Below are 23,134 nucleotides of genomic sequence, written 5' to 3'. Positions count from 1 at the left end.
TGTAGAGTTTTTGTTAAAAAAATCTCTTTTCAACTCTTATTACCGGCATCAAAATCTTTGGCCAACCCATACTGTACGTTTCAAAGAACAAGTACCTCAGCATCATCCCTGACAGACAATGATATTTGGTCCCTGTATTAAGACTGTACGTGACAGACCCTATGGACCAAGTCCTTGAACCATACTTACACAAGTTCCTGCAAGTTCAAGGTGCAAAAGTAACATTTTTACTATTATTAAATTTTCAAATAATAATAGTAAATAAAATGGTTTTCATAAATATTTGGTAATTAAGAGTCTTAAAAGCCTCCATTGCTCATGTTTTAACCAATATTTGTCATGTCATTCCAATAAAAATAAAACAAAATATCAAATATCTATTTATTACAATTTTACACCCACTTATACATCCATTACTAGTCTTCCTAAAAAGATATTCTTATATGCCCTAACTATGGACCATACCACTGAAGCTGACACTGACTGACAGATTCTTAGAAGGTACTACTAAGTACTAGGTATCTTTAAAATAAATATAAAATCTATAACAGAAAAAGTATTAATAGATATCAAACTGACACATTTTCAAAAGTTTTTTTATGTTGTAATTATTTTCAATGTTTGTTTGTGTATAATTTTCTAGATGTTTAGGTATCTTAAATATCTTTAATTTTTATTCTGGAATCGTAGTTTTTTTTTACATTGAGTTTTTTGGAGAGGTCTTTCTCACAATGTCATGTTTTTCAACTTTTAAGCAGGTCTATCCCAATTATTCACATGATGAGTGGTTATAATCTACTATTTACATTTGATCTTTCATTCAGTAACATCCTGGAAAGGGTTCATGTCTATTTTTTCTTAATACAAATTGTATTTTTCTCTCCATATCTTCATTGTAGATGGCCTTACATTTTTCATGGTTAACTCGACGTCTAGTCTGAAAGAAATAAAAAAGTGTTAATAAACAAATAGTATTTATTTATTTGAGCACTAGCATAATCAGATCAGGTAATATAAAAACAGTCTTCAACTTAATATAATTAGAGATTAAAGATAAAATTAAAGATTCAGAGCTTTGTTTATTGTTTTGAAAGAGTAATGCAAAAGTAGTTTTTATGGCTTTGTTTATGCTAAAGATAATAAGATGAACCTCACAGTCTCAGACTGTTAAAAGTAATTTTTAAGTTTGTAAGTTGTTATAAAGGCGATGTTGCGAAAATGTAAACTACTAATAAATAATACTATTGCATAATATGAAGAGTTTCTGTAATAAAATTACAGTTAAAGTTTATTTACTTGACCAACATCTAACATGTAAATAACGAATGTGTATTTAATATGGATGGAAACCTTTGATTTTCTGTCAATAAAAAAATTTCAATATTTATACCTGAAACGGCTTCTCGTAGTATCTAGTGAGCCTGTATTGAGCTAAAAGACCTTCTTTACCCATAATCCTGTTGATCAACCTACACGCATTGTCAATATCGTTGTTTTGTACAAACACTGTGCGAGCTATGAAAGAAGGATGTCTATTTGATAATAGGCGCAGCGACAGATGCATTTTACAGTGATTGGATAAAAAAATTCCAAACTTTCAATTCTAATGGTATTACAAAATCTCAAATCTCAATTAAATTGTGTCAAATCCTCCAGTATCTTAAAAATATTATCTATGGTATTTTAAGTCATAAAAAAGCAGAAACGGTTGCTTTCTTGACTTGTCAAATTCGACGCGCAAAGGGAACCTAAACCATAGCAAGAATTTTAAAATTAATTATCAACCTTGTTAGTTCCATATCGTTACTCAAGGCACTCGCTTATTTATGGAGCTAACTTAATTTAAATTATGTGTGACCTTATTCTATGTTATAGATTGTCGCATATTGGCCCCACGAGGATCGAGTTGGTTTAGTTTTTTTTACTTTGTGAATTTAATATTTCTTCAGGTTTTAATACGTAATAACGGTGGTTTATTAATCGCTTAGTATCTGTGAAATTGTACAAATATGGAAAAAAGGAAACAAAGCTGCTGAGCGTAGCTTCTTGGGATCTTCGAAAAAATCCACTGCAAAAGTTTCAGCAAATAACCATCATTTTACTGATATTTGATCATATTTCATTCCATAACATTTCGTTTCATTTAATTTCATCCCAATGGATTTATGTCTCAAATTAATTAACATCATTTAATTTCGCTATCACCTTTTATAAAACAAAATTTATAAAAGTTTAGGCTTCATAGTGTAATACCTTAGGTGGTGTAATACCTTCGACTTTCCTCTAATGGAAAAATGGAACTACTACTGAATTATATTCATATATTTCCAAATTTCGTCGTGGCCTAAAAGATAAGACGCCCCGTGCATTTGTACCTAGCGATGCACCGGTGTTCGAATCCCGCTGGCAAGTACCAAATTTTCTAATGAAATACATAGTATAGCAACCCTAACGCCTGCCGCGTCGGCAGCCGCGTCTGATCGCGCGCCGCGACCAATCAAGGGTTCTCGTTGTCGGCTCCCGGCGCGATTCAAAGACTAGCGACCGAGGGGCTTTCCCTTTGGCAAGCCGCGCGCGCCCCTTTTCGTGCGCCGACAGTTCACCCGCAACCACCGAAGCATACACACGAGAATACGTCCGCACCTCGCTCGCTACCATTCCTTTTCGAACTTGTTTGTGGGACCCTCTGGAGTATTCATACCCAGTGCTCCAGCTGGACAACACAAAAATAGGTACTTACAAAATATTTACGATTACTCTCACGGTGAAGGAATAACATCGTGTAATAAAAATCAAACCCGCAAAATTATAATTTACGTAATTATTGGTGTTAAGACGTCTTGTGAATCCACATCCGGGTTCTGACCTTGGAGAGGATCGGACGCTTGGCCGAAAAGTACAGGGGAGTCGTTTAGTGGGTAGGGCCCTAAAATTCCTTAGGCCTGCAGTCTGCTCCCAACACCTTGCAGATCGTCAAGTCCCACATACCCCGCGCGCCCCCTAGGCGCGGAGACCTCGTAGGAGGTTCGGCCCTCGGCACGAAAAAAAGAAGGTATTTCTGCCGTAAAGCAGTAATGCTTTTCGGTTTGAAGGGTGGGGCAGCCGTTGTACTGTTAAAACGGAGACCTTAGAACTCATCTTTCAAGGCACGTGGCAGCATTTACGTTGTTAATGTCTATGGGCTCCGGTAACCACTTAACACCAGGTGGGCCGTTAGCTCGTCCACCATAACAAGCAATAAATATTTTTTTGGCAAGAATATAATAATGTTAATTGTTTTTTTGTTAAGTTAGTATTTTTATAGGCTTAAACGTCTGTAGGCGCTTTAAAACCTATATAGATTTTGAAGTAATTTCAAAAAGGCCATTGAGCTTTCAGGAATCCCTCAATCAGCTGCTTTTTTTATTGCTTAGATGGGTGGACGAGCTCACAGCCCACCTGGTGTTAAGTGGTTACTGGAGCCCATAGACATCTACAACGTAAATACGCCACCCACCTTGAGGTATAAGTTTTTCTCAAGTATACTTACAACGGCTGCCCCATCCTTCAAACCGAAACGCATTACTGCTTCACGGCAGAAATAGGCAGGGTGGTGGTACCTACCCGCGGGGACTCACAAGAGGTCCTACCACGAGTAGCTGAGAAGGTCTATTATTTCTTCTCATTTCAGTGAACTCTTTTTCATTTCATTTAATACTTACATACTTTTACTACAATTTCACATAATTTGTTTCGTTCTACTTTTCGTAGGTACAACAGACTAATACGGATACTCTTTGAATTGTTACTAATTGTCAATAATTGTCATCACGTTCAATGAATTTGAAACATTGTTACATACATTTTTTTCTGAAAATGTCCTTAAGATAATTAAATGTAATACGAGAGCCTCAAGTTGTTATTTTGCATACGGATTTCAGTTTACTGTTCACACCGAAATGGCTAATGAAAGCGATGTTAAGTCAATAATGACTTTTTCTACTAAGTCTGAAGCAAGCACAGCGCTTCAGAACATAAGTCGTTGGAAGAATGCACCTCTCCATGAACGTTGTACCATTACAGACATGTTGAAAATAAAAGAAGCATTTCAAGCAAATATGAATAAAATGCTTCCGAATGAATTTAGAAATTTGTTAAGAACGTTACTCAACGTTGAATATGACGACGACGATTATAAAATATTGTTTATGAAAGTTAGTTGAACAATTTTTCAACATGCAGCGCTTATTAAGTTAGTGTACTTAGGTTCTCGCACTCAAAATAAAATGTATGTAACCAACAGGTCGCTGGAAAAATGTATAGAGAAATTCAGGCGTAGTGGTGAAACAGAACGCACAGCACACACAAGTTGTGTCCTTAGATCTCGACACGTCATTTCAGATCCTCCCGATCCACTAACGGTGCTTTTAGGTACCTCAAGCACCGGTCATCGTTCTCGTCGAACCTGTCGCTTGAGACGAAGGGCTCGACGAGTAAATTAACCCACAGACACAGCCTGAGTTTCTCGCCGGATCTTCTCAATGGGTCGCGTATCCGGATCGGGTGGTAGGTTCTGCGGAGCACGGCTCTTGCTAGGGTCCGTGTTAGCAACGTCGTCAGGTTTGAGCCCCGTGAGCTCACCTACTAGTTAAGGTTACGCTGAAATAGCCTCTCAAGGCTATCAGCTTAGATAGGAAAATAAACAAAAAAAGATCTCGAAACCGCAAAACGGAAATAAAACTAACTTAATAACATTTATTTTAATAGCATCATATTTATTTAACAATCGTACAGATGGACGGTCGAACCCTCAGGACAACTGAAGGCCACCGTGAAGGCTACCCTGAACCCCCCGGGGTCCTAGTCTATTTGCTATTGAAATAAGTGGTATTGTATCATATATAGCGGAGCTCGTATGAATGGTTTATATGAATATCGAATGGTACTGTTGTAAACGAGCTAATTTAGTTTGCATTTTTATATTAGTAAAATATAACACATAAGTACCCTTTTTTTTAAATCAGATAAACACAAATCGAACCGGTGATATAGAATGGGACGATTTAGTCTCCCATCTACTGCTGGGGTACTTCGCGAGTGGTGCAGAGGAGCAGCGCGAATCCCTACAGCCGCCTATCATGGGTCTACCCACCGTCATGCGCTCGCAACACCGACACCCTGTTTCGAGGATATGTTTCTGTCCTGATGTTGCAAAGGTTTTTAACGGGATTAGTTTCAAAAAAATTAAAAAAAATATTTTAGTAGAGCAAACAAAACCCTTCTAATTTCGTCCTCGGAAAATAAGGAGGTGACTACGAGTGATACTACGGAGATGAAGTTGAAAATTACGCGTGGCCTATTCTATACCTATGTGTCTTATAATTGGCATACAGAAACAAATTGTTGTACAAGAGTGTTTCTGCACTATGAAACAAAAGGGGTGATATTCCACACTTTGCTGCTAACATAGTGTTTATTTAGATTTGTATCATAACAATGAAATGTTGGTTTCTGTGTTTGTGTTTAGGTATTATACCTATAGTATAAGCAAAGTTGGGGAGAAGCCAACTTAATAACGGTATCTAAACTATTGTATGCTGCTATTTAATAGTTCCTTCCTAAATAAAAATTTTGGATTTTTAAAATGGGTTTGATATTGATAGGTTCAAATGTCTCCAATAAAATAAAGCAAAGGAAAACATTATGCTCTGCAAAAGCACATCGTATTAAGGAGACCTCCTGCCTTGTATTCTTTATAGGGAGGGATACTAATGTTACCTTAAATTTTCTTTACTAACTAGTAAATTATGATGGAGACGAATAGTTTGTAATTAGTAAGTATTTACCATTTCTACAGGATCGAAGCACGGACCCGATGCAGGGCACGTACATAACGGCCAGTCGCGACGGCATGATCAACTGGTGGTCGCTCGACATGGTGCTTCTCAGAACTGCCTTCTCTTCTAGCCGTTAGTGTTCGTCATAATGAATATTTCTTGAGCTAGGTACTTATTTTTTTAAATAGATTAGGCAGTGGAAGCAATCCGGAATTATGATCTTGTAGACACATGTACAACAAGAACAATTAAAAGACTTATGGGTCTAGTTATCAATAGATCTTAATAGGCACGCTAACACGAGGTGAGATATGAACGCGTCATCTTTGCCAGTGAGAAGAGGTATTTAAAATTGGTCTCACATTTGCCTGAATAATATGTAGGTAATTTCCTTTTAGAAACTATAAACAAAAATATCTATTCGACCAGTTTAAGCTTTTGTTCATATTCTATTATGCTTAAAGACGAAGAGTATTCTAAATTACTTTCTCAAGTTTTACTGCCCTCCAAGGTAGACCAGCATATGACCCGTCTGACGGTGACTAGTCTCCACCGCTCAGGGGTATAGTCAATCTCTTGTCTACCGTCCAGGACTTTTTAAAAACCTCTTTTTATCAAGGACATATCGATGTGTTCATTCCAGCGGGATGGATGGAGTCAGCTCTAGTCGCGCGTTGTGAGAATGTAATTGTGAGGTGGCGGTATTACCTCAAATAAGTTTTCGCGAATCATAGACATTGGAAAATACGAAACGAATTAAAAAACACCAGATTATAAGCCGTTAATATTTTTTATATTTATCAGATTAGAATCTACTATTTCAAGACTTAGTTCACGCTTGTTACTATACATGACTGATATTGTCTTCTTTCTTGAATCCAGCTCATCTAAAAGTCCGCATAACGTGGGTAACGGACTTGGTGTGTATGCCAGATGTAAACATCATAGTGACAAGCTCCACGGAACGAGACCTTCGTTTCTATGACTGCACAGCCAAGACCTTCACGCTGAAGATTGTCATCACTAGTTGGGAGTTCATGGCTAGTTTAATTTACCATATTCATTTTATTTCAAAAAGCTTTATTTAGCTTACCTCATTAGGAATTGTAATATAAAAAACAATGTATTTACCCATAAAAGCGAACATCTGATGTCCGAACATTCCAGAAGTAAATTTTTAACTAGCGTAAACGAGCAGACGCGCTACGACTTGAATGACCTCCAAACATTAGGACGTTAATCATTTGCACGTGTTTGCACCACGGCTGTGGCTTCCTCCAAACTGGAAAGCGCGACGGCGCAAGGTGATGGTGCGGTATACCTTGTTTTACCACCGACAAGTTGTTTTCTATTTAACCTTTATTCACAGAAAACGAAACTAGTGATTAATATTGAATCTACTTATTTAATTCACTGGGAATATTGTTATTGAGAATGCACTGGTTCTGTTCACTTAGTTTATTTTAATAACTTCACAATTTAAATTACAAATGGAGCACCACAAAACACGTCTAGTTTGTTCAATGACCAGGAACAAAGAAGACCGAGACAGAGAATGAAATAGAATATATCTATTTATTAGAATAATAAATAACTAGTATTTAAACTTTGTTTAGATTTGCACAATGTACTACCACTTCCACAAGGATATAAACGAGAAGTGCCTCCTGATCTGTGGCGACGTGGGCGGCAACGTCCGAGTGCTGATGTTTTCACCGATCAAACGCGGACCGTTCCAGAACCAGCCGGGGAAGGCGCTCATACAGCTCCGACATGTAGATTTGCAGCGTAAGGTGGAGAATCTAGTTCGTTCTTGGTGAAGCTGTGGGACTGTTTGCATATTTCTTTTACGGTACAGTAGGCCACCGAAAATAGTCCACCTACATCCAAAATGCCCTGCTGGAACTTTTTCGGTCATTTATTGAATTCTAAGAAGGCAACAGAAGGAGCAGTCCATCTCGGGTGCTCATCTCCGCTGATCGCATATGAACTGCTGCAATGTCACAACACCATAAAAAACTACATTATAATATTCTGCAAGTGGTTACCATCGTTACTAAAGATTTTAAAATATCTCAATATCAATTTTAATGAAAATACTAAAAATTCATTTCATAGCAATAATAATAATTACAGCCTCAACTGCTGCCAGCAATGCAGCTAGTGGAACTGACCAGGGTTCACAGCGATTGGGTTCGTCAAGTGTCGTACTACGAGTCCTTGCACTGTGTGGTGTCGTGCTCCACGTGTGTCGACTCCTTACTCATGTGTGACATCGCTGGCTCTAAAACTCATAACATGTTTAAAGTTGAAAAGGTTCGGGTATTGTTTTAAACTAAAATGCATGATACAAATTTATTGAACTATAACTGCTTCGTAGTAAGTAGTACATAGTGTCTCATTGCAATGGACGACAAATGGCAAACAGGTTTACCGGACTATCCATTCTACCGCCGCCGTGGTCGAGAGGTGTCCGTTTTTTCAATTGTTGCAAATCAAATATGCTTAAGTATACATTAAACAGTTTATATCCACTGCTGGCCTTACCTAACTGCCACTAGTACCACAAGGCGTTCTACCTATTAGGAAAGCTTAGATAAGCTTAGCTTCGTACTCAGGAGGTAGCTTTGGCACAAAATTATTCCAGTAATATATGATTTCTACTGCCGAACTTCGAGTGCTAATTGTTGTCAGTGTTAAGTACAATAAGTATGACACTAGTGTTTCTATAATAATTAAAATTTGTTTAATATCCCAGGGCATTCAATGCTTCGCGTTCGACGAAGCCGCTCATGTACTGGTAACGGGTGGTCCGGATTGTGCAGTTCGAGTGTGGAATCCTTTCGTTCCCAGTAAATGTAATGCAATTCTGTTGGGCCACCACGCCGCCGTCACCAACATCGTGCTGCAGAACAACGGTCAAACCGTCTACTCCCTCTCCAGAGACAGAATTATCAAAGTCTGGGATGTACACGGACAAGTCTGCATACAAGTGAGGCGCCAAGCGATGAAAGATTTTACTCATTTCCCGCACAGCGTAACAGGAACCCTAGCAAGAGCCGTCCTTCGCAGAATCTACCACCGTATCGAAACGCGACGCCCTGAGAAGATCCGGCGAGAAACTCAGTGGGCTGTGTCTGTGGGTTAATTTACTCGCCCAGCTCTTCGTCGCAAGCGACGAGTTCGACGAGAATGATGACCAGTGCTTTGGGTACCTAAAAGTACCGTCAGTGGATCAGGAGGATCCGAGATGACATGTTTTGGGTGACATCGACTGTTTACCATTCGGTTCGCAAGATCGGCAATGTAGTTCCCGGTGGCCACGATGAGAGGGTTCTCGTGTCGTGCCGCTTTGTCGAAATGGCTCAATCAATGTGGATTTGTAGCAAATATCTAGGAACAGAAGTCGTCGTGGCCTAAGAGATAAGACATCCGGTGCATTCGTGTTGAGCGATGCACCTGTGTTCGAATCCCAGGCGGGTACCAATATTTCTAATGAAATACGTACTCAACAAATGTTCACGATTGACTTCCACGGTGAAGGAATAACATCGTAAAATAAAAGTGAAACCCGCAAAATTATAATTTGCGTAATTACTGGTGGTAGGACCACTTGTGAGTCCGCGCGGGTAGGCACCACCGCCCTGCCTATTTCTGCCGTGAAGCAGTAATGCGTTTCGGTTTGAAGGGTGGGCCGTTGTAACTATACTGAGATCTTAGAACTTATATCTCAAGGTGGGTGGTGCATTTACGTTGTAGATGTCCATGGGCTCCAGTAACCACTTAACACCAGGTGGGCTGTGAGCTCGTCCAACCATCTAAGCAATAAATAAAAAAAACCTGATTTTAATTTTCCAGTACAAGTGGTACACATTTACAATTTTGCCGCTACAATTTTGCGGTTATATTTCTACGCCGCTACAAAGAATCTTTGAAGAGAAAGGTTAAGTTTATCAGCGAATACAATTCCCCACAGACACAGCCCACTGAGTTTCTCGCCAGAAATTCTCAGTGGGTCGCGTTTCCGATCCGGTGTTAGATTCTGCGAAGGACGACTCTTGTTAGCAACAACGTTAGGTTTGAACCCCGTGAGCTCACCTACTAGCCCGGTGACGCTGATATGCTCTCTCTAGACCATCAGCTTAGGTTGGAAAAAAAAAACAGAGTCTGCGACCTCTCAGACGTACATCGACGTGCCAGCACAAGTGGGCGAGCGCACGCCCATCACGGCGGTGTACAACCCGGTCAGCCGCGAGTACATCCTCGCAGCCATGAAGGTGGCCGTGCTCGTGCTGGACGAGCAGCTCAACCCGGCGCACACCGACGGCTTCACGCACTCGAGGGCCGTGGCCGAGGTGCTGTACAACCCGCTCTTCAAGGTCATCATCACTTGTGGAATGGACAGCATTATTATCAACTGGGATCCAGCGACGGGTTGGTTTCATTTTTTTATTTTTATTGCTTAGATGGGTGGACGAGCTCACAGCCCACCTGGTGTTAAGTGGTTACTGGAGCCCATAGACATCTACAACGTAAATGCGTCACCCACCTCGAGACATAAGCTCTAAAGTCTCAAGTATAGTTAATTAATTATAGGGTGGATGAGTTCACAGTCCACCTGGTGTTAAGTGGTTACCGAGCCAATAGACGTCAACAAAAGGAAAAATTAGTAATAATAATCAACGCGTAAAAGTAGGTACTTAAAATTCAAAATTGATTTCAAAGTAACAAAGATGATTTTTTAAAAACTTAATAACGGACTTGTTAACGCTACATACTTAATTCATCCATTCATACATAAATCAATGTGTAAAGGAAAGCGAAACACTCTGATCCGGGATGCTCACACCCGTCTGCTCCATGGAGAGTTGATTCCAGTGGAAATCACTGCAGCATGCTTCGACCCTGGATACCAACTCCTATTGACGGGAGCCAGAAATGGGTCGCTCAAGGTGAGTTAGCTCTAAAAACATGAAGATGTGCGATTGTGTAGAAGAAGTCTTAATCTATTTTCAAAGACAAAAACAATCTAGTGACTGTCGCAACTTTTAAGTGTTGCTAGCCATTTTATTATTAGCAGGGCAGCTTCTTATCAACCTATAGCTATCCTCAACCATCTCCGATAGCCTGATGGGCTATCTTCTTTTTCAGCTCACGATAGCAATACGTTCATGCCAAAACTATTTTATATATTGCGAAACAGATAAATTTATAGATAAAAAGCTTAAAGGATACAGAGAAATCAACGTACAAATAACTAATGCTAACAACAAGGCCAAGACTAGTATGTAGATTGTTTATGTATTTATAGCTTCTGCATTTTAAGAAGATTTTTGTTCTGTAGGTGTGGAACTTCAACACTGGAATATGTTTGAGGACCATGAGTATCGAACATATGTGCGAAGTGACCAGCTGCTTTTGGGTTGAAGGAAGGTAGGTACTTATGCTTGTATTCGTCAAAGCTAAATGAGACGTCATGCAAGCGATATCCGCTCGCGCAGAAATAGCTCCGACCCAAATTTGACCCAAACAATGTACGTAAAAATGTTTTTTATTTATATAGATACATCGTACATAATGCGACTTGGCTGTGCCGGCACTCCATAAACAATCACATGGCTTCGCAGCAGAAAATACCTTCAACTCGGAACTTAATTGGCTATCCTACGAAACGCCTAGAAAGATGCTGATCTATTTTGTAGGATCTTGGCAGTGGGCTGGAATCGTCACGTGACAGAGTTCGAAGAGACTGGCACCGGCAGCACCGGCAAGAGTTGGGAAACGCGGCACAGCGACGACGTGTTGGCTGCTGCAGCTCGACCTCCCCTGGCGCTTGCTACTGCTTCCTACAACTCTGAACTATTGCTGTGGAAGCTGGAGACTGGACAGCCCTATCGGTGAACATTTTTATAAGGCAGATGATTTAAAAGTGCTATTAGGATAAGGATAAACAATAGTTGTGTGGTTTTATGAAACCCCAGTAAAAGTGAAACTTTTTTCACATTATAAACATTAAACGATGACAAACAACATTTACATTATTACACACTGACAAAAACAAACAAAATAGCGTGGAGCACTGGCACAAATGAGTAATAGTCTATACACTACACGGTCAGCTGCTGCGAACTATAGGCACCGCCATCTTGGCCTTGGCTGCCCTGACGAGCTCTGACGAGCCTTTCACTTTATCCCTACTCCGCGGCGGACCGTCACGCGACATGCAACACATAGACGAAAAAGTTTGATCCAATGTAATAAAAGTTTCACTTTAATAATCATTAGATTCCCGGGTCCCAAGCCCACTAATTATTTTATCTATAGACGTTTTTCATGCACGGAACCAACCCTTCGAATCAAGATGCAGTACTCCAAGCGTGAAGCTCGTGCCTCCTCCTCAGCCCAGTCCTCATCGCCTGCTTCAAGACGGGCTTCTTCTATGAGAAGACCCAGGTTGATGAATCTATCGCTCATTTCTAACGGACTGGCACACTTTGTAATGTTGTACTTTGGGAGGTTTTAAAGGAAAACGACTTCTTGCGTGTATTCTATGTTTAATAATCATCTTAATCCTAGTTTACAATTATGAAGAAGCCTATGTTTCTGGGTGGCCCGCCTTATTAGGGGGACATACGAGATTACACCTATTAATTATGTTTTAAACTAAATGCTATGCTAATACTATGCTGTGCTATGCTATTCTATAATATATAAGTATACACACTTCACCTCCAGGGGTGAAAAAAATATATACTTAGTCTGGCCATAAATACTGTTACTAAGGAAAACAAAAAAAAATCTATGGCAAATAAAATTTATTTCTTTTACAGTGTTTTAGTTTAATACATAAAAATAAAACAATTTAAAGTATAAAAAGCTTATTCGAAATGGTCTCCATTGGCTGCAATACAGTCCTTTAATCGTTGAGGCCAGTTATCAATAGAAGCACGCACTCTTTCCATGGGAATTTTTTTTACTGCCAATCGTACGGATTGTTTTAGGGACTCCAATTATCATGGTGTTTAGAGCAAGCCGTACTCTCTAAAACTGACCATAAATCATAATCCAGCGGATTAAGATCGGGACTAGACGACGGCCAGTCTTCAGCTCTGATGAAGTCCGAAACGTTCCTTTCCAACCAAGACTGCGTAGACAGAGCTTTATGACCATTCTTGATTATTGAACATGGTGTTGCTAAGGGGCTTCAATACCTTCTCAAGAATGGTATCTTGATACACTTGTGCCGATCTTTTGATACCTTTTTCACAAAAGTATGGCCCAGTCATTCCTTCATAGCTAATACCCCACCAAACCATCACTGAAGTCGGATAGTGCCCACGTTGCACTCTGTCGACTAATTGGGAAGCTTCCTTAGAGCTTTGAGAATAAATACGGTCATTTTCTTTGTAAAAATGTTGCTCAAATGTAAAAAATTTCTCATCCGTAAACAACATTTTTCTATGACTTCCCTTTGCGTACCGTTTCAGTGTTGTTTTGATATTACCAACCTATTCTCTTTTAAATTATCAGTTAAGAAATGACTAGTACGTCTCTTATAGGCTGCAAGTCTTAAGTCATATTTTAAAATACGCGACTTGATTCTAGGTGCTATCTTCATCTCCCGAGATAAAATCTTTTGCTTTCGGACAGGATTTCTTCGAATTCTTACTGCTTTGACCACCTTTTTCGTACGAACACTACGTGGACGGCCAGATCTTTTTTGTCATAAACAGAGGAGTTCTCATTGCACCTATTAATAGCCCGGTACACAAACATTTTACTAATACCAAGCGTATGAAGAGTTTTAAAAATTGCATTTGGCTCCATGCTATGAGCTATTAGTATATCCGGTTAATTTAGTCGGTAATTTTTAAGAATAAACTATTCAATCCTCAACCGGAGAAGAGTATGCTAAGCTAAATCGAAATCTAGAAGGATAATTTATTTAACTGTTGTCGGATTGTGACCGCTGTGCGTGCAATAGCATTACATTAATAAATAAACATTGCTTCGTCGCTAGCTAGCTAGGAAGGTAGCTAGGAAGGCTTGTGAGTGGCGGGAACACAAGAGACAAAAACGAGTAGATACGTGCACCGATAGACATAATGCTTTACCTAAATGTTATCTCGGAACGCAACGACTTATTAAATTCAAGATTAAGTCTTTTATTTTCTTCACGAAAGAAAAATGACGGATAGTATTGATGAGGAAATAAATTATAAAGACAGTATTTGTCTGTTTGGTTTGTGGCATATTTAATAAGCTTGATAAAGAATTACTAAAATTATGACAAAATCCATCAAATCAAATGATTGGTCGGCTCGCGATACAGATGGTCAGGTAAGTTCAAACACCAAAGTGTTACAAGTCACGTGGAACCAAGTCTCCTTCATCAGCATGGTTGAACGTGAGTCCGTGAGTGCGTCGACAGCGATGCGTAAGGCCTACGCTCGCAGAGTGTCGACTGTGTCTCTACCGGCCCGAGCCCAGCACATGCGACAGTTGGCTGTTCATGCAATCATCTTTTTACTCACCAGACCATGCTCCATGAACGTTGGTAAGCGATTTACACGTGCTGCTTTATCAGTGCTCCTCATATAAAAGTACTGGAAGGGTGCATCGATGTATATCTAGTTATCTGATTAATTAAAGGTTCGTGCATACATGGTAAACGCGCGATAGGAGCGGCTTGGCTCTGCCCCTGGCATTGCTGAAGTCCATGGCCGACGGTAATCACTCACCATAAGGTGGGCCGTTACTCGTCTGCCTACAAGGGCAATAAAACTGGTGGTAGGACTTCTTGTGAGTCCGCACGGGTAGGTACCACCACCCCGCCTATTTCTGACGTGAAGCAGTAATGCGTTTCGTCTTGAAGGGTGGGGCAGCCTTTGTAACTATACTGAGACCTTAGAACTTATATCTCAAGGTGGTTGGCGCATTTACGTTGTAGCTGTCTATGGGCTCCAGTAACCACTTAACACCAGGTGGGCTGTGAGCTCATCCACCCGCCTAAGCAATAATGGAAAAAAAATCTCATGAATACCTTACTATGTACCAAACTTTAGGCATGAAACAAGCCTTTTAATGAAATTTTTATTATTAATATTAGGTCTTTACTAAGGAAGTTGCCCCTTAATGTACAGAAGTAGCCACAGTATCGATGCATCTCTGCCTGCAAGGTCGTAATTTTTCAATGGCCTTCTTGAAGAAGTCAGGTGTGCGGAAGCTAACAAACTCTTTAATGCTTGAATGTTTTCCCTGCCAAGTTGTCCAAACTTTGGAAAGAACATACCTAAGTTTGATAAGATACCATAGGTGCATATTTTGGATTGACAGAAAGCTTACTTAACTTTCTGTGTACTATTAACGGCAACTTGATAGGTAAAGACCTAATATCAGGCAATCAGTGAGCCCGTTAACTCATCTAGTGCGATAAAAAATCATACAGCTCAAGTATTTTATCAATAAAAGATATCTACCTTGGAATTAATTAGAGTTGCTGGTGTTGTATCATAAGCTATTCATGATAACATTACACATTATATTAACATTTCATGAAATATCTTTAATTTGTAGCATCTCTAATGCTCTCTCTGGAGAACGGTCAGGTCCAAGGTTGGTCGGATCATTCAGCCGGCGGATACCAAGGCTCGTTCCAGGCCATTCACACGGCTGGAGACTATGTGTCGGCATTCGCTACCGACACGAACAATGACTATCTCTTCACCGGTACCACAATCGGGTATATCAAGGTTTGGCTCATGAGAAACTATCTGCGGAACGAAGAGGTGAGATTGCATTGTTTGATTTTTTGCAAAATAAAGTTAGGTATTGTGAGCCCATAGTACGTGCCACCACTGCCTATAACTGCCGCGCGCAAGTCTGGGACCGTCACTGCAGTATCAGTCGTGAGTTTGGCATAGTCCATAGGTTCAGTGTCCAATAGCATGGTACCGTGTGGACCGTCAGCTCATTTGTTACCCTAGTGTTACCTAGTTTATTTGAGTACATGGTCATTCTAATAACAATGTCTTCTGGGCGTCAACCGTCCACAACTACTGACCGCAGTCACGCGGTGACTCGCAGGTCCACATCTGTATGCCGAAGCTACGTTTAGAGTTTCCGTTTCTATGGCGGGACCGGCTGGAGGGCCGCGCCAAGCGCTGCGTCCGCCAGCAGCCGCTCCCGCTGTTGCTCAACAGCTACCGCGCACACCTGCGCTGCGTCACGACCCTCGCTTATGTCGACGAACTCAAACTGTTGTTCAGGTGAGGTCAATATACGATACACTTATTTAAAATACACCATATATTGAATACATTTTTTCCTTGCTTTCTCGCTAAACCGAAACGTCCTAAAATTACTGCTTCATAACAAAAATAGGCAGGGTGGTCGTGCCTACTCTAGCGTACTCGCAAGCGGTCCTACCACCAGCTATTTCGCAAATTATAATTTTATGGTTTTCATTTTCATTACATAATGTTATTCCTCCACCGTGGAAGTCAATCGTCAATTTGTTAAATACATATTTCATTACAAAAAATTTACCCGCCTGCGGGATTCGAACACCAGACTTGAGGCCACAACGACTTCAATTCGATGTTTTATTTATTTTTCTTAAACTAATATCATATGAGATATTCTGGGTGGATTCTAACTATCAATTTATGGAAGTTTGCGGTTACGTTATTATAGCATTTCACAATAAAAATCGATTTTTTAATTTTTGTTTGTTCTTTCGATCAACACATGAAACCTTAGAATTGTCAGTTTTCCGATGGCCCACTCGTGCCTAAGAGGACCGTGGGACATTATGTGGTGGTCTGTAAGTCGTAGTTCTCTGCTATGGCTTCCAGCGGTAGCTCGGACTACAGCGTGCGAGTGTGGCGCCTGTCCGGTGAATACTTGCACACGCTGGGCAGCTTCTTGCCCTGGAGTCTCGACCTTACAAGGTTCCCGCCTGACGTCAAGAAAGTTGCGAGTTTTACGACTTTTAAGGTGATACAATTATTACTTTTACTTTTAATTAAAGGCTATTTAATAAATAAATAAAGATATTTTGAGGGTTTGATGACGGAATTACCTCCGCTCGGTGGAAGATCTGGAAAGACCGAGCTGGTGATATTGCTCGGTAGACCGACGGTCCCGATCTTATTGTTCGGATCTTGTTGTATACCAGTATATGCAAGCTTATCTTGAAAATGTCTTATGCGAGATTCAGGCATCTGTCAAATATATTGTCTTGTATGATGGCTACCCGCCACAATACATATAATACAGATGTTATTTGAGACGACGACCTCAAGTCTCAGTGAGTGTGGCGTCATTCAGGTTGAGAGCTCGCTGAACTTACGAGAAATAATATGGCCGTGGTACCGCCTTGTACCCGCAGACGGACTACCGTTCGTGTTAGATACATTACACAAGTACCAAGCTAAGATCGCGTTCAGGTGTGGCGCGGGGGCTACGTCTCCCGCTACGTGCCGGGGCAGGTGGAGGAGGACAAGCTGCGCGACATCACCGAGCAGGAGCTGTGCCGGACGTACGGAGCCCCGCCCTCCGAGCCGCTACTCGGAAACTACTTCCACCTACCCTCGAGACCAGATCGGCAGGATCCTATTGTTCTCGATGACTCCCTGCCAACTGTGAGTTTTTTCTGCCTAGTAATGTTTAAGGTAACTAATGTGTTGCGACGGGGTGACGACTCGGTTGAGCGCTTTGTGGTACAAGGCATAATTGGGGGTTACAAGAGAACGACCAAATAAAGGCAGTTCTAAACGATCCCGTCAACGACTGCACAAAGAGAGCCGCGGTAGGCGAGGAATGGTGACGTTTGGTGAAGCACATCCGAAATGGTGACCACGACCACTCTGCCGAGAGTGCACACGACTGAGAAGAATAATATGAGTCTTGCTTAGTTTATCATTATTATTAGCTCGCGGTCCACCTGCATTTAAGTGGTTTTTGAAGCTCACATCACAGACATGCGATCAAAATTTCTGGTGGCACTGGTATGGTCTGTCCGGAGTCGAGCACCCGCGTCCTGTCAGTGGATGTAGGTGCCTCATATAGTGTAGCTAGTGACGGGGCGTGTGCGGTGCAGATCCCGGTGTACAGCGCGCTGCGCATGGCGTCTAGCCAGCCCGTGCGGCGCGCCCGCACGCCGCCGCTCGTGCAGGCCCGGCGCACGCGGCTCCTCGGCACGCGTCGCACGCACTTCCAGCACGACCCACACCAACATTGAACTACACTCACTTTAAATAACACCCAATTCTAATTCATTTGTAATTTTATACGTAATAAATACTGCAGCTCATACATTTTTTTATTTATATCTGATTAAAATTGCCTATAACAAAGTCGTAGAAGATAGGTTTCCTATTTATTAAGTACTGACCCGGCAGACTTCGTAGTCCCTCAATCGATAAATAAAAGACCTAAGCTTTTGTATAAAATAAACTTGAAACAAACAAAAGGAATCCGTCGGACGGGGGACACATCAAAGGAAAAACAAAATTGTTATTTTTATTTAAATCCGAGCATTTTCATATTTATATGCTTTTAAGCCTTCTCTGGACTTCCATAAATAATTCAAGACCAAAATTAGCCAAATCGGTCCAGCCGTTCTCGAGTTTTAGCGATACTAACGAACAACAATTCATTTTTATATATATATAGATTTTTGCTAAAAAACAACATGAATAACGAATCAGTTTGTCCGACAGCGAATCACACAAGAACGGCTTATCCTATTACATCTTATTTAAGTAAAATAAACAGATAATAACTATGTCGGAGAAGCTTAATAATTGTAGCTTCTCCGACATCACCATCGTCATAGTGGCGAATAGGGTGATCAAGCTATGAGAAATATTGAGTACAACAATCACGTTTGTTGTGTTAGAACAATTTAGAAAACTTCCCTTGACATTAGCAAATGAAAACGAATGGACAATTCTTAGGACGGGGGCACCGCTCTTCAAGAAGGCTGGTCGGTAAGTATGATGACGTCTACGCGCCTTCATCGGCTAGGCTCTGTCGTAGCACGAAGTTAGCCGAGTTCCGATATCGCGATCGTGCTGCATATCTCAGGAATCGTGCTGTGAAAACCCTCTTGTCGTGGCGGCCGGAAATTACATACCCCTTGCTGTGGACCGAATGGTAAACAGTCGACGTCGCCCTAAACACGTCATTTCGGATTTTCCCGATCCACTAACAGTGCTTTTAGGTACCTCAAGCACCGATCACGGTCTTCGTCGAACCCGTCGCTTGCGACGAAGGGCTCGGATAGTAAATTAACCCGTAGACACAGCGCACTGAGCTTCTCGCCAGATCTTTCCAGTGGGTCCCTTTTCCGATCCGGTGGTAGATTCTGCGAAGCACTGCTCTTGCCAGGGTCAGTGTTAACAACACCTCCAGATTTGAGCCCCGAGAGCTCACCTACACGTTAGGGTTACGAGGACATAGCCTTTCAAATCTGTCAGCTTAGGAAAAAAAACGCCACACATTCTGACTCGAACAGCCGCATGGGTGGACCTCTCTGTGTTATTATTGTATCCTAGAAATTTAATAAATGGAATTGTTTGGAAAGGTAAGTTTTAATTAATGTCGTTATGGAAGACAATGATAATAATGAAGAGAATCACGTCAGCCACGCTGACGTCATCATTTTAAAAACAACTTGGACCCAGACTCGTCGTCATATACAAATAGAAGTATTGTATTGTAAACAGTTGCAGTTTAGATCTAAGTCCAACCGGATGAGATCGCAGCAGTTCCCCGTGTAAACAAGTTTTTACTGGCTTTGTGTATATCTATGTAACGGGATCATTGAACGTGACCTCCTTCAAAATATCGGATTGATTTGAAACCGAAAGGACCGCTGACATTATGATCATTTAACAAAATTGGCCGATTACCCTGAACAGGATCTTTAGTCGTGACGATTCCTCGAATTCCCCGCTACACAAGCCCAGTGGTCACAGAACCTATCATCGGGTAGAAGAGCTTGATTGCTCAGAGTTGACAGGGGATTCCCGTGTACTGGTGATGCGTTGGGTGAAATGCTTAGATTACGAAAGAATCAGAACGTCCTAATAACATGTTTTTACATAATATTAAGATGCAGTAAAAACCGATTCTTGTTTACTATGAAATTGTTTTACTATGAAATTGTCATACAATAGTTTCAATGTTATAAACATAAAATAACACACCTCCAAAACATTTTAATCTATCTAAAATTTATTTCAGTATAACTAACACAGAAAACTCCATAGAAATTATTAGGGTGTAGATATTTATGCATCATTTTATTTTCGGCTTTCCTCGTTCGATTTTCCGCACCGGTTTTACCGCCTTACTCACGGCTCTCTCTAACAACTCGTCCATCAGCAAGTATTCGGCACATTCCACGGGGATATTGTTTCCCTCAATCAGCACTCTCATTAGACCTGGTCCAGTTTTCTGACATAGCGTCTCCTGATACTGTAAAACGTTAAGTAGATTCTTCACGGTCGCGAATCCCAAATTATTGAACGAAAGATTCAATGAGCACAGTGACATATTACCGACACAGGACACGAACTCACCGCGAGCCTTGGTCTCCTCGCTACTGTAAGGATCACTGTATGAGCCTATAAGTTCGGTGGTCATCATATCAGCCCTCATGGATATAGTATCCGCTGAACTAGGTTCGCCTCTAACCGACATTACACTTTTCTTTGATTGAGCACTCGTGGTCTTTTTTTTACTAGGTCTGCTGAATTCGTCATGCGACTTTTCTTTTGACGATGCTGTTAATTCTAGAAGACACTTATCGTAAACTTCTTTTTTAAGCTTCAAGTATTCTAGAAGCCGTTGCCGTTTAGTTTTTAGTTCATTTGTCGTTAAATAGAATTCTGAGAGGCTGCACAGAATGTTCGAAGCACCGATGTCAGTGATCTCGTTACCGGCAAGGTTGAGGTGTTGTAATGTGCGATTACTTCTCAAAGCTTCACCCAGCGCATTGGCCCCCACGTCTGTGATGTCATTTGACGCGATAGACAATATCGACAAGATCTTAGAGGCGACCAGAGGATAGACCAGTTTGTTGGCAATCACGATACAATCAGTGTCAGAAATTTTACACCGATCAAGAGACAAATGTTTCAGATGAGGATGTTCTAAAAGCATCCAGTGGTTCTCTGGGACTGAGGTATCGTCCAGTATTATTTCAGTGACTTGAGACTGTGGTAAAAATTTCGCAACTTCGTACAAAGCAACTCCACTCATGGGCGACCATCGTATCGTAATTTTGCTCAAGTAAGGTTGATAGGGAACGCAGAGGCCGATGATTTTCATTAGTAGACGCGGTATTTCCCTGCATCGGTTAAATTTAAGTTCTACGAGTCGATCTGAAACGTCATACAGAGCAGTAATAACGATTTCACCTGTTTCGTAGAACGTGTTCCGGGCTGCGGCGCTGTCGGAGGCGGTGTCCACGTCTTGCGACTGTTGGGTGCGCGATGTTCGTTGAACCAACGTTGTTTTTGATCTAATCTTTTTAGATTTTTCTTCAGTTTTACTTATGTACTCTTCTGGTGAAATAATTCGTTTTGATCAAAACTAAAATCGGATACTATAATATTATGAATGCGAAAGTGGGTTTGTTATGTTAAGATTTTCGTTCATAATACACGTAACCCTCCTATAACACGATATTTTACAACACGGTTCCACTCAAACACGAAAAGAAATATTCCCCAAAACCTTCTTATAACACGGTACTTCTACAACAAGATAACGAGATAGTTTTTTAAAAATTATTTAGAAAATACATTTTGCACTATGAACCCCACAATATATGGTAATAACCGAAATTTTACTGCTTATTTTTTTTGTATTATTGAATAGGTTGACTGATAGAGAATGCCTTAGACATTAGGTTCACCATTTAAATGATACATGAAGTGTAATAAATATACTAAATAAATATAATTGCGCTTTGTTTTATGATGTTTCCTTCTTTCTTCTTTATTTCTTTTCCCGATGACGCATCAAGAAAAAACAGGACTAGACCAAAACAACAATAATAGTTTGTACGGCTGTTATTCATTACACAAGGGTATGCGACCTCGACCTGACGAAGCTACGAGCTAACGTAATGGAGACTTTAGATCCTAGATTAAAAGATGTCAGCGACATTCCCTTCTCTGTGTATGGGTTACAAGTACCGATTAAACCGGAATTAAAAGACATTCAAGTAATACATATTTTGTTGGATTCCAATATGCTACCTCTTTCCAAGCGCTCACAAGAAATACCAAACTATTAGGACGACGATAGCATAAATACGAACTGACCTTGTACTGCCGTTCGCACGCGAATCCTGAACGGTGTCTGTAGTTGTTCACACACGTAGGGCAGGAAGGACACTACATCTGTCGGATAAGGCACTTCCAGGCTTTGACGATGCTCCATGGCTACCAAATAATATACCAATAATAATATTTTACATCAATGGAGCCGGTAAATGGTATTATACTCCAAACAATATGTAAAGGATGCACGTGTTCGTAATGTTTATATTCTTTAATGTTAATAAATTACTGTGTCATACGTAATTTCTTTATTCTTTGACGGGCGTCAACAAGTGTTATTATCTATGGCGTCAACTACTCTGATTTGCCTCTGGCAGGATATTACCTAAAAAAGATATAGGTACTCTGCAATTTATTGGAGGACAGATTTCTTTACAACTTACTTTATTTAATGGGTCTTTACCTATAAAGTGGCGGTTTTACAATACTGGCCATTTGCAACATAATTTGTGTAGGGATGCCAATACAATCTGAAATTTTTAATTTTATTTATTATATTTCATAGTATGGAATTCTGTTTTCATATTCTGTCGTTTGTTTATTGATTAGGTAGTGTTTATATTCACTACATTTGTGTTTTTGTCATCAATATGGATATGATAAAAATAAGAGTATCGTCTCTTCGTCTCACACCGGTAATGACGTGTGTGTGTGGAGTGAACGCTACAGACGAACGCACGACTCGTTGTTGGTTAGATCGCTTCCGACATCGAAATTTTGATCTAAAAAATGAACTTCGTAGTCACCTAAAAACTAAAGTCAACAACGACGAATTGAAGGCGGCGGAACTCTACCACTGAGTTAGCCGCAGCTCTGAACGTTGGCATCAGAACAATATTGGTCCATTTGTGTCAAGTTGGTAAGGTAACAAAACTCGATAAGTGTGAGTCGCACGAACTGAACGATCGCCAGCGCGACGGAAGCGTCCAGGTGGGCCTTGCGTTGCTTAACAGACAC

At 40.7% G+C, this 23,134-nt stretch overlaps 3 protein-coding genes across 7 annotated transcripts; 1 reads left to right on the top strand and 2 right to left on the bottom strand.

The window, feature by feature from the left end:
• Positions 1-367: 367 nt before the first annotated feature.
• Positions 368-1,657, bottom strand: mRpS21 (mitochondrial ribosomal protein S21; the record flags this gene model as incomplete). Its single annotated transcript, NM_001046877.1, is given in 2 exon segments — positions 368-937; positions 1,391-1,657. Coding segments are annotated over 2 exon segments (291 nt in total). The 3' UTR covers positions 368-820.
• Positions 1,658-3,789: 2,132 nt separating this feature from the next.
• LOC101738087 (WD repeat-containing protein on Y chromosome) lies at positions 3,790-18,132 on the top strand. Of its 3 annotated transcripts, none has more exons than XM_062671617.1 (18): positions 3,790-4,193; positions 5,004-5,195; positions 5,837-5,948; positions 6,699-6,856; positions 7,433-7,609; positions 7,953-8,132; positions 8,575-8,808; positions 9,998-10,250; positions 10,632-10,768; positions 11,161-11,249; positions 11,519-11,713; positions 12,141-12,269; positions 14,213-14,373; positions 15,393-15,604; positions 15,903-16,084; positions 16,587-16,814; positions 17,267-17,461; positions 17,920-18,132. In XM_062671617.1, exons 1-18 carry the CDS (start codon positions 3,939-3,941, stop codon positions 18,074-18,076), a joined length of 3,246 nt encoding a protein of 1,081 aa, XP_062527601.1. In that variant the 5' UTR covers positions 3,790-3,938; the 3' UTR covers positions 18,077-18,132. The 3 variants fall into 3 exon arrangements, with proteins under 3 accessions (XP_062527601.1, XP_062527602.1, XP_004926930.1); XM_004926873.5 differs by having other exon boundaries at positions 3,791-4,193; positions 16,673-16,814; XM_062671618.1 differs by lacking the exon at positions 5,004-5,195.
• A 1,822-nt stretch (positions 18,133-19,954) lies between these two features.
• On the bottom strand, positions 19,955-22,483 carry LOC101738213 (uncharacterized). 3 transcript variants are annotated; one of them, XM_012690985.4, is made up of 2 exons: positions 22,160-22,483; positions 19,955-21,391 (listed from the first exon to the last, which is right to left on the bottom strand). In XM_012690985.4, exons 1-2 carry the CDS (start codon positions 22,275-22,277, stop codon positions 20,124-20,126), a joined length of 1,386 nt encoding a protein of 461 aa, XP_012546439.1. In that variant the 5' UTR covers positions 22,278-22,483; the 3' UTR covers positions 19,955-20,123. The 3 variants fall into 3 exon arrangements, with proteins under 3 accessions (XP_012546439.1, XP_004926931.1, XP_062527582.1); XM_004926874.5 differs by having other exon boundaries at positions 19,955-21,394; positions 22,160-22,460; XM_062671598.1 differs by having other exon boundaries at positions 19,955-21,211; positions 22,160-22,460.
• Positions 22,484-23,134: the final 651 nt, after the last annotated feature.

The sequence above is a fragment of the Bombyx mori genome, chromosome 12 (genome assembly GCF_030269925.1).
Source record: "Bombyx mori chromosome 12, ASM3026992v2".
NCBI lineage: Eukaryota > Metazoa > Arthropoda > Insecta > Lepidoptera > Bombycidae > Bombyx > Bombyx mori.
The sequence above is the reverse complement of the archived record's forward strand: the minus strand, read 5'-3'. Positions and strand labels throughout refer to the sequence as shown.

Excerpts from the sequence above, each read along its gene's own strand:
- LOC101738087 (XM_062671617.1), top strand. The coding sequence starts at position 3,939 with ATGGCTAATGAAAGCGATGTTAAGTCAATAATGACTTTTTCTACTAAG. Across the intron at positions 8,133-8,574 it reads ACATGTTTAAAGTTGAAAAG|GGCATTCAATGCTTCGCGTT; the intron begins GTTCGGGTATTG and ends TTAATATCCCAG. Across the intron at positions 8,809-9,997 it reads ACGGACAAGTCTGCATACAA|ACGTACATCGACGTGCCAGC; the intron begins GTGAGGCGCCAA and ends GCGACCTCTCAG.
- LOC101738213 (XM_004926874.5), bottom strand. The coding sequence starts at position 22,277 with ATGGAGCATCGTCAAAGCCTGGAAGTGCCTTATCCGACAGATGTAGTG. Across the intron at positions 21,395-22,159 it reads CGTGCGAACGGCAGTACAAG|AAGAGTACATAAGTAAAACT; the intron begins GTCAGTTCGTAT and ends TTATTTCACCAG.